Raw genomic sequence first — 10,352 nt, 5'->3', positions numbered from 1 at the left:
CACCTTGTCACATTGTATCATCCAATCACCTTGTCACATTGTATCATCCAATCACCTTGTCACATTGTATCATCCAATCACCTTGTCACATTGTATCATCCAATCACCTTGTCACATTGTATCATTGTATCATCCAATCACCTTGTCACATTGTATCATCCAATCACCTTGTCACATTGTATCATCCAATCACCTTGTCACATGTGATACGTTGTATCACATGTGTCTTTGTCTCCGCCAGGAGACTATGTTTTCACTTTCCGTCGGCCAAGCTAACATTGGTCAAGCCACGCGTGACACGTGACAATACGTTGAAAGAGTGTGCTCTGATTGGCTAGTGAGACGCATGACGTTTAGCGGCCTATAAATAGATGTGTCACTTTGAAAGAGTCTGTGTCTCTTTCAAAGTGAGGTAAGACAGGAATAAGGCAATCCACGGTAATGCAGTCAATGTGCCATGTGACGTACACACTATCATCAAAGTTCCAATCTTGAGCAAATATTGGAATAAATTCCAATATTTGCTGGCGGAGACTTGTGCTCCGAGGAGCACATTTTCTAGTTTATCCTCATATTGACCGGGTTTGTCCTGAACCTGCACTTTCTTGTCGTTGTGCAACAAGCAGTTTTTTTTCTTACTTCCTTTCTTTTGTCATGAAGGTTAGTTGTTTTCCCTTGAGAGAGCTTCCTTGCCTGATTGAGAGCCGGACACTGAGGACAGGAGGCTGTCATGTGCTTCCTTTGTTACATGTGGGCCTGAAAAGCCCTTTGAGACACTGATTAAGAGCTAAACAAATAAACATGACATCACTGGAAGTGTTTCTGTTTTTTAAGTCTTTATTTAGATTTAGGTTTAGATTTTTTTCAGACCAAAAAAAAACACACACAAATAAAAGAGGTAATGGGAGAGTCAATATATCAATGGCAACAAAAATAAATGATTACCGTACTAGATTTAAGGTATAGTAATTATAAGAGATCTAGTTGTTATTTTTGGAGTCTTAAAGAATAGGTCATCTGCTCAAAAAGATGCAATTGTTTCACAATATTAACAGATAGGCCCGCAGTAGGAGAGATTTTCTGTGGACAGTTCTTCTCACTTGCTGCTTAGTAGAATCTTAAGCAAACAGGAGTCATCTTGAGATCACTGGACAGACATCACACTGTTTATCAATGCCAACACCGCCATAATTCACACATTATCAACAGCTCCAGTATCACCAGAGACAAACCCACACAACAGTCTTTTTGGGGCGGTGTAACCGCCCCCTATAAGTGAGGTTTGGACACTGACCAATCCTGCACCGTGATTGGCCAATAGTCTACAACGCAGTCTACAAAGTCAGCCAATCACATTACAGCTAGTGTCATCACCACTAGCTGTAATGTGATTGGCTGACTTTGCAAATTCAGGACTGTGATTGGCGAAACGAAACACATGACACATGTGCAGCCCTATGAATAGCAGTATGGAAAAACACTTTACTTTTTTGTGTGTGAGTCATTTTGTGATGACCACACACCGCCCACTTCACACTGGGTGTGATTTTTTTATAATGTCATCTGATCTGAGACAGGTTATTATTATTTTTTAAAGTTTGAGTCACAAACACATCAACAAAGATTCTTCATGCTCACATTTCCTTTCTCTGGAGAGCCCAGGTGTAAAATGATTGGCCAGAGCTTGAAGGATGTGACATGTGCTGTCATAAATCTAAACTTCCTGTTTCCTGCCATTGTCAGGATTGTTTCGGCAACAACCTGAATCACTGGAGTTTTGAACTTCATGCCATGACCACTCCCTGTGCTTATATAAGACTCACTTTACAACATTATGCTCCATGTGGCTATATGGAAACATATAGAAACTATTCAATACATGCACTCAAACACAACACATATTTCACTGCAGTCTCCAGTACATACAGTAGTATTCCAGTAAATATTGACAACATAACAAAGTCCAGTATATATTCTACTTCATATTGACAACATAACAAAGTCCAGTATATATTCTACTTCATATTGACAACATAACAAAGTCCAGTATATATTCTACTTCATATTGACAACATAGCAAAGTCCAGTATATATTCTACTTCATATTGACAACATAACAAAGTCCAGTATATATTCTACTTCATATTGACAACATAGCAAAGTCCAGTATATATTCTACTTCATATTGACAACATAGCAAAGTCCAGTACATATTCTACTTCATATTGACAACATAACAAAGTCCAGTATATATTCTACTTCATATTGACAACATAACAAAGTCCAGTACATATTCTACTTCATATTGACAACATAACAAAGTCCAGTACATATTCTACTTCATATTGACAACATAACAAAGTCCAGTATATATTCTACTTCATATTGACAACATAGCAATCTTCATTACAGAGTTGCTGTGTGCAGTGCATAAGCATTCAACAAATTAAAGAAAAGAAAAATGTTGAAAAACGTTGTGAAATTAAACGTGGTGTTGTCAGAAACCTGTTAAAAATCGTAACATAAACATTGTTTAACGTGATGTTGTCTGAAATTAATGCATTTAATAGAATAGATGATGAACATTAAGAGTAGGATATAAGACATGCTGTAGGCTAGTCCTACTGTATGCACGGCTTGCCACATATAATTGATTTGACCTACATTCCCAGACTGCATTTAAAACAAGATTCTGTAACTTATTTGAATATTCTAAGCAGTTTAAATGGCTTTCATATACTCTTAATATGTTTTCAAATGGGATGAGGCCTTATAGGTCAAACTGTGCTCAGTTTTGGCTATTTTCTGAGTGTTAATGTTAATTAATACATTTTGATGAACCGAATAAACGCTTTCAAAAACGTTGGTTAAACGTTAGTGAAATGAATTGCTGGGGACGTCCCTATTCATGACATATTCCCCTTCATATTGACAACATAACAGTATGTCCAGTATATATTCCAGTTGACAATGACAATGTAACGGTCTTGGCAGGTACAGTAGGTGTTCATGACATATTCCACTTCATGTGAGTTCATGTGTTTTTTTCCTTCAGGTTTCGTTACACCTTTGAGCTGTACCTGAGGTCAGAGAAACTCTACCAGTTTGGACTGGAGACTGCAGATGCTCTGCACAGCTGGACCAAGGCTATAGGAAAGGTAAGAACACAGCTGGACCAAGGCTATAGGAAAGGTAAGAACACAGCTGGACCAAGGCTATAGGAAAGGTAAGAACACAGCTGGACCAAGGCTATAGGAAAGGTAAGAACACAGCTGGACCAAGGCTATAGGAAAGGTAGGAAGTGTTTAACGTGAGTCCCTTTAACCACTTGTTTAAGAAAGTAGGTAGCTGATATATTGCACGTTTTACCTTAGCACTAGTAGCAGGGCGGGAAATTGATACCATAGTGCACTTGGTGATACAAGCGAGAAATTTGGCACAGATGTCCTTCATATGACCCTAATTGATAATCAACCTCTGGCCACGCAAAAATCCTAAGATTTCAAGATGGCCACCACCGGTTTTCAAAATGGCTGCAACTGGGCCAACATTTTGGACTATATCACTTTGCTGGGGCTGTAAATCTTTGATTTCCCCCTTATTTTAATGTAGGAGAATATGTTCTGATGGTATTTCTACCAAATAAGATAAAAATAATAATATTAGGTTCTAATATGGCGGCATATTTTCCAATATGGCTGCCGATAAATTGCATAAATGTACATTCACATGAGCTTGTAGCACATGTATTTGTATCAATTACCATACCCAGAATCAATTTATAGCACACTTTAAAGTGATTTGGTAGCTTTTTAATGACCTAGGGCAACAGACTTTTCAATATGTTCACCAATAAATACAAAAACTTATATATACTGTATATAGGGATATTTTCTCAAACAGGTGCTGACCTTTTTCTCTTTCCGTGGAAGGACAAAACTGTATGGCATCTGCTGAACGCATGAAAGAAGCAAAGACCTGATGACTATGATCCAATAGCTGATGCATTTTCATGAAGGGGGATCCATCCATCTGAGGTTCTTCAACAGCTTTTTCAAGCCAAGTCTTTGTGTCTGGGTAGCTCAGTCGGTAGAGCTTTCACCTTCGGATCACATGGTCATGGGTTCGGTCAGGATCAGTGTATGAGTAGGTACGGTGAGTGTGGCGCTCCACCTCAGCAATACCAGGGGGTCTATAAGACCCCTGCGTTCTCAGCTGATACTGACAATAAGTCTCAGACTTACTTAATATGAACAAGTGCAACTGCTATGACAACAACGTCAGTATCCGAGCTGCGAATCATGATGTGTCAGATGCTATCCTCTGAGCTCTGCCTCAGATACTGACATTGTTGACATAACAGTTTCACTTGTTCAAAGACTTGGCTTGAATTAGCTGTGGATTGCCTTTGGAAGGAGGGAAGGATCTCAGATGGATCCCTGTTCATGAAATTGCATCAGCTATTGAATCAAAGTCATCAGGTCTTTGCTTCTTTCATGCATTCAGGGGATGCCACACAGTTTCGTCCTTCCATGGAAAGGGAAAAAGGTCAGCATGGCAGACAACTTCTCCAAATTAGGTTCAACACCTTTTGCAATAAATGATAAACATATGCAAGTCATTGAGGAGTTCATAGTACTCACGTACGATAGAACTTCATAGAAGTAGTTCCTACAAGGACGTGAATGCAAGTGAAGTGCATTCCAAGCAGGACATATACAGGGCCAGTCACTCTTGTGCAGTCCTGTTTGCCAAATAATGCCAGAAGCTGACACGATGTGGATGTAAAAAAGCATGTTCTGGACACTGCAAATGCTTTAAGTTTGGACTTATCTGCACACCCCTCTGTGGTTGCAGTTGCTAGTAAACTGGCCTGTCACTTGCGCAGCCACCATTGTAAATGAGAATGTGTTTATAATGACTTATAACAAAACAAAAAGTAAGCACTAAGCTTTACCAAGCTAATAAATCACTTTCAAATGTTCCATAAATGGATTCCGTGTATGGTAATTAATACACAGACATGTACTACAAGCTCATGTGGATAAACCATAAGCAGATGCACATTTCTGCAATTTATCGGCAGCCATATTGGAAAACATGCCGCCATATTGGAACCTAATGTTATTTTTTATCGTACTTGGTAGAAATACCTCCAGAACATATTCTCATATATTAAAATAAGCCCCAGCTAAGTGATATAGTCCAAAACATTGGCCCAGTTGCAGCCATTTGAAAACCGGTGGTGGCCATCTTGAAATCTTAGGATTTTTGCGTGGCCAGAGGTTGATTATCAATTAGGGTCATATGAAGGACATCTGTGCCAAATTTCGCGCTTGTATCACCAAGTGCACTATCGTGTATTGAAAACGGCATATTCCCGCCCTGCTATAGGTATACTCTATAGTTGCTTGTTTTAGAAGAGAATGCACTTCAGACTTCTGGTGATTAGTAGTTTCCTTCCCTATGAATGCACTTACTGTAAGTCACTTTGGATAAAAGCGTCTGCTAAATGACTGTAATGTAATGTAATGCTTTCAGACTGAATAATGGAGAGAAACAAAATGAACATTCAGGCTGAGTGACAGGCTAATATCGCTAATATCTGCCATAATGTTTGGCAGACTTTTCTTTTTTAAATATATTTTTGGGGGCTTTTTGCCTTTATTGACGGATTACAGTAGACTGAAATGGGGGTAGAGATGGGGGGGTGACACGCAGCAAAGGTGACACGCAGCAAAGGTTGTCAGGATCGGGAGTCGAACCCGCGACACGCTGTCAGGCTGGCATTGCAGCCTATAGGATGCCTGGACCGCCACGCTACGCCACGCTGCGGCCCAGGCCTGGCAGACTTTTCTTCTGTAATTATTTCCTGTGTTGTCCTACCCGTCCTGCCAGGCCGCCACCCCGCTGAGCTGCCACTGTCTCCTGACCCGCGAGTTTGAGCGCGTGGGGACGCTGCGCTACCGGGCCATGCGGGACCCCCAGCAGTGGAGACAGGCCCACTTCGTCCTCCAGAAGTCCAACCTGTTCGTCTGTCCCACCAACGACGGAGCGGCGGAGGACATCATCAACCTCAACAGACTGCAGGAGCTCAGTCAGTGTCCCTGCTCTTCCATTGGTTGATTGATTAAATCCATTAAGACCGGGAAACCAGTGTTAATTTCGTCGACTAAAACTATGACAAAAAATGTTGGTCGACCTTTTTTCACTGACGAAAACTAAATAAAAACTTTAAAAAGCTCTGATGACTAAAACTAAGACTAAATATATTGACAATTTCGTCAACTAATAAAAACTAGACTAAAATGTTAGTGAGGGATCTAGTGGAGAAGAGGTCCAGTAGAACTAAAAGACAAATCATTTTATGTTTGGTTGCGCTCGGATGTTGCGCTCTGAAAATAGCCGATCTACAAGCTCACAACCGGCTATTTTCAGCATGCAACCAAGTGTAAAATCAGCCATTAGTCGACTAAATCAATTGTAGATTCAGTCGACTATAATCTTATGATATTTAGTCGACTAAAACTAGACTAACAGTAAAACATTTCAGGTGACTAAAATATGACTAAAACTAAATGGAATTTTATTCAAAAGACTATGACTAAAACGGAATAAAAATTTAGCTGACAAAATCAACACTGCGGGAAACGTGTCATTTTAAGATTTCTTTGGGCTATTCAAAAATAGCAGATCTACAAGCTCATAGCACGGCACTCGCGCTATGAGCTTGTAGATCTGCTATTTTTGAAAAATCTTGAAAATGTGTGCAAATCTTTGAATATATATATATTTTTAGATGGGGGTCCGTGGCCAAATACATAATCTAAAAATGTTTTCTAAATCCTAACAGTGTGTTGCTACATCAGTGTTGCTCCAACATTTCCATGTCAAGGACCCCCAAAATGATGAATTATGTATTTGGCCGTGGACCCCCATCTCAAAATATGTTGTTCCAGGGATCCCCAGAAGCACAGATTGGAGTTCAAAAATGTTGCTTTAAAATATATATATATATGAAAAAGTTTGCGCACATTTTCATGATTAAAAAGAAAAATAGCCAAAGAAATCTAAAAATGACACAGATGCTGCCTGAAGTTATACAGGTCAAATGAACCTCTCTGCACTGTGTTAAACATTACTACATTTAAACTAACTAACTGTCTGTCTGTCTGTCTGTCTGTCTGTCTGTCTGTCTGTCTGTCTGTCTGTCTGTCTGTCTGTCAGGTATCACATCAGAGAGTGATGGTCAGGACAAGAAGGACACCTTGGTGTTGGTGGAGAAGGGGAGGTGAGTGTTTCAGTTTGGTTTTAGAGGTTTGTTGAAAACATCTTCAGTTGATTTACACACTTTAACCACTTATGAGCTACTGTGTATACTTTGTCACTTTGTCATACTGTTACTGAGCTGACATTAGACTGTTACTTACACTGTGTGTGTGTGTGTGTGTGTGTGTGTGTGTGTGTGTGTGTGTGTGTGTGTGTGTGTGTGTGTGTGTGTGTGTGTGTGTGTGTGTGTGTGTGTGTGTAGGACCCTCCACCTCCAGGGGCTGGGCCGTGGGGACTTCTCTCTGTGGAGTGGTGACATCCACAGAGCTGCGGGGGGGAAGGGCAACAGCCTGAGAGAACAACAGCTCAGCAGGAATGATATTCCTATTATAGTAGACAGCTGTATCGCCTTCATCACACAGTATGGTAAGATTACTATTATTATTATAAATATTATTATTATACTATAATAATTATTATATGGTCATGGTGATAGGCCCATATATGCCCCCTTTGTGCCCATATATGGAGCTGACTGATTTGTTAGCGCCTGATGCCATGACGATGCCCCAGTCTAGGGGTACGTGAGACACAACATGAATATGTTCCCGCCTTCCCCAACTCCCATAGCCACACAAACAAAGGGTTTAACGTGCAAAAAATAAATTATTCTTTATTTACAACATAGTAACAAAGTGGTTAACATAAAGTTGGGTGCATACATAAGCGGTTAGAGATAACTGAGGACAACTGGATCAACAAATCAAAAGAGCTAATTATAATTGAATATCTCTGACCTACCAGAAGAACCACAATACAATATCTTACCTTCCTAACATAAACAACAACCAAAAGAATCAGCCATCTCAGAAGTAACCTATATCAACTCAAAGTAGCTCTATCAAAGCAAAGAACTCATAAGTAACTAAACAAACAGAAGGTATGGTGGCCAGTTGGAAACTGAGGACGACGGCTCTAGCCTGGCATGGCCAGACTAATATCACTGTGTAGATATTAGTCTGGAATCTGTGTGTGAAACCTGCATTTCCGAGGGGCAAATTCAAAAAATGCCTAATTTGACCTAATCTCCCAAGGGCAGATGTTTTTGCAAAGGCAGATTCGTCTGGAACCAAGCTACGACGGCTCTGCTCCCTGCGTGCCTCACTGAGGTCTGCGTGCCTCACTGAGGTCTGCGTTCCTCTTATATAGACGAATCCACAGACACACTGCCTGTAGGCAGCCATAACTGTCCGCACCGTCCACAACGCGACACGGCAGCTATGGCTGCCTACAGGCAGTGTGTCTGTGGATTTGTCTATAGGGAACCTCCATCCTATTTAGCCACTCGAAAGGCAGAACTCCTGGAATCTCCCGACCAATGGCTGGCCGACCTGGAAGTGTCCCCTCCAATCGCCTCCCGGGTTTGGCACACCTGAATTTGCATACATTCCCCCAGCCTCCCCTCTACCTGTTACACCACCACACACCATGCCACACCACCACACCATGCCACACCACACACCATGCCACACCAGAACCAACTCATAACAGAATATAACCACTAATACGACCACAGTCGTCACAACGACACATTTAGGTTAGACAACACACTCCATATTTGGGCGTAGCTGCATCGGTTATGGCTGAGTCATGGTGACATGAGCGTGATGTCAGAGGTCCACCCGCCGGCCGGCCGGTCCTCCCATAAGCCAATTTTGATATAGGGTTATATTATATTATACTAGGACCGTTTTAGATTTTTCGATTCTCAGGATCCCTGAGGCCTTTGGCACGTTCCATCAAGGGGTCATCTGAAGCTCACACCCCAAATCTGGGACCATTAGGTCTATCGCTCCCTGAGTTATGAGTTATTATGAGTTATTATGAGTTATTATGAGTTAGTATGAGTTAGTATGAGTTATGAGTTTTTGTCTCCGCCAGGCCGAAAGGCATGGCGAGAGTATGTTTTACCCCCTGTCCGTCCGTCCGTCCGTCCGTGTGTGTGTGTGTCCGTCTGTGAACAGCTAATCTCCGGCACCGTTGGCCCGGTCGCTCCGAAACTGTGCACACACACTCCCTGGATGCCAATTCAGAACCTCTGCCCCAATTTTTTCACTTGGGCCTGTTATAGCGCCACCAGGAGGCCGATTTGTGCAAAACCCATTTACTCCTACAGATTTTATCCAAACGTCATGCAAATCGGTACACAGTATCTCTATAGTCATGTGATCAACACAGATCTGTCCGATTTCCCATATTCCATCCTCATTGCCTAAGGTTGGCTTCCAAAGTTTGCAGGATTGGTCCGTTTTGAACAAAATGCCTCAAATCATGAACGTAGCGTGCGATTTCCGTGAAATTTCACACGCACATTCCCACTAGGCCGAGGAAGAAATGGCACCCTTTTCACATTGGCCTGTTATAGCGCCACCAGCAGGTCTAATTTAGCAAAACACATTTTTGGAACAAAATGCCTCAAATCATGAATGCAGTGTCCGATTGCTGTGAAAGGCCTGAGAAGACATGACACCCTTTTCACATTGGCCTATTATAGCGCCACCAGGAGGCCACAATAACGTACCTGACCTGGTGGAGACCTGTGCTCCGAGGAGCACTTTTTCTAGTTATGAGTTATGAGTTATGCCCCGGGGACACAGGTTGTATTGTGGTCGATCTGCAGGTCTGACTCATGAGGGGATCTACAGGAAGAACGGAGCCACGTCTCGCATCAAGCTGCTGATGGACGAGTTCCGCAAGGACGCCCGCAACGTCAAGCTGCGCATCGGAGACAACTTCCTGGAGGACGTGACGGACTGCCTCAAGAGGTTCTTCAGAGAGATAGACGACCCCGTGTTCATGATGGACCTGCACCCGCTGTGGTGTGAGGCCGCTAGTGAGTCAATGCAACGCTGACGTCTTTAACTCTTTGACTGCCGGAGTAATAGTGTAATACAGTGGTTTTCAACCAGTGGTCCGGGGACCACCAGTGGTCCGGGGATCACCAGTGGTCCTTGGGGGGGTAACCACTTAGCTTTGGCTATTCAAAAATAGCAGATATACAAGCTCATAGCGCGGCACCGAGT

The 10,352-nt window shown here is 42.0% G+C and overlaps 1 protein-coding gene across 1 annotated transcript in view; it reads left to right on the top strand.

Annotated features, from left to right (window-relative positions):
- Positions 1–10,352, top strand: part of arap3 (ArfGAP with RhoGAP domain, ankyrin repeat and PH domain 3) — a 76,648-nt gene that overhangs the window by 51,851 nt on the left and 14,445 nt on the right. Inside the window, exons 20-24 of the mRNA XM_084041879.1 lie at positions 3,056–3,158; positions 5,899–6,097; positions 7,228–7,291; positions 7,532–7,695; positions 9,950–10,162. Coding sequence (XP_083898005.1) covers positions 3,056–3,158; positions 5,899–6,097; positions 7,228–7,291; positions 7,532–7,695; positions 9,950–10,162 — 743 coding nt within the window. The remainder of the gene's footprint in view (positions 1–3,055; positions 3,159–5,898; positions 6,098–7,227; positions 7,292–7,531; positions 7,696–9,949; positions 10,163–10,352) is intronic.

Source organism: Gymnoscopelus microlampas, assembly GCF_963454915.1.
Source record: "Gymnoscopelus microlampas genome assembly, chromosome: 18".
In the NCBI taxonomy this organism is placed as follows: domain Eukaryota; kingdom Metazoa; phylum Chordata; class Actinopteri; order Myctophiformes; family Myctophidae; genus Gymnoscopelus; species Gymnoscopelus microlampas.
Note: the sequence above shows the minus strand (reverse complement) of the source record. Positions and strands in the feature narration are given on the sequence as shown.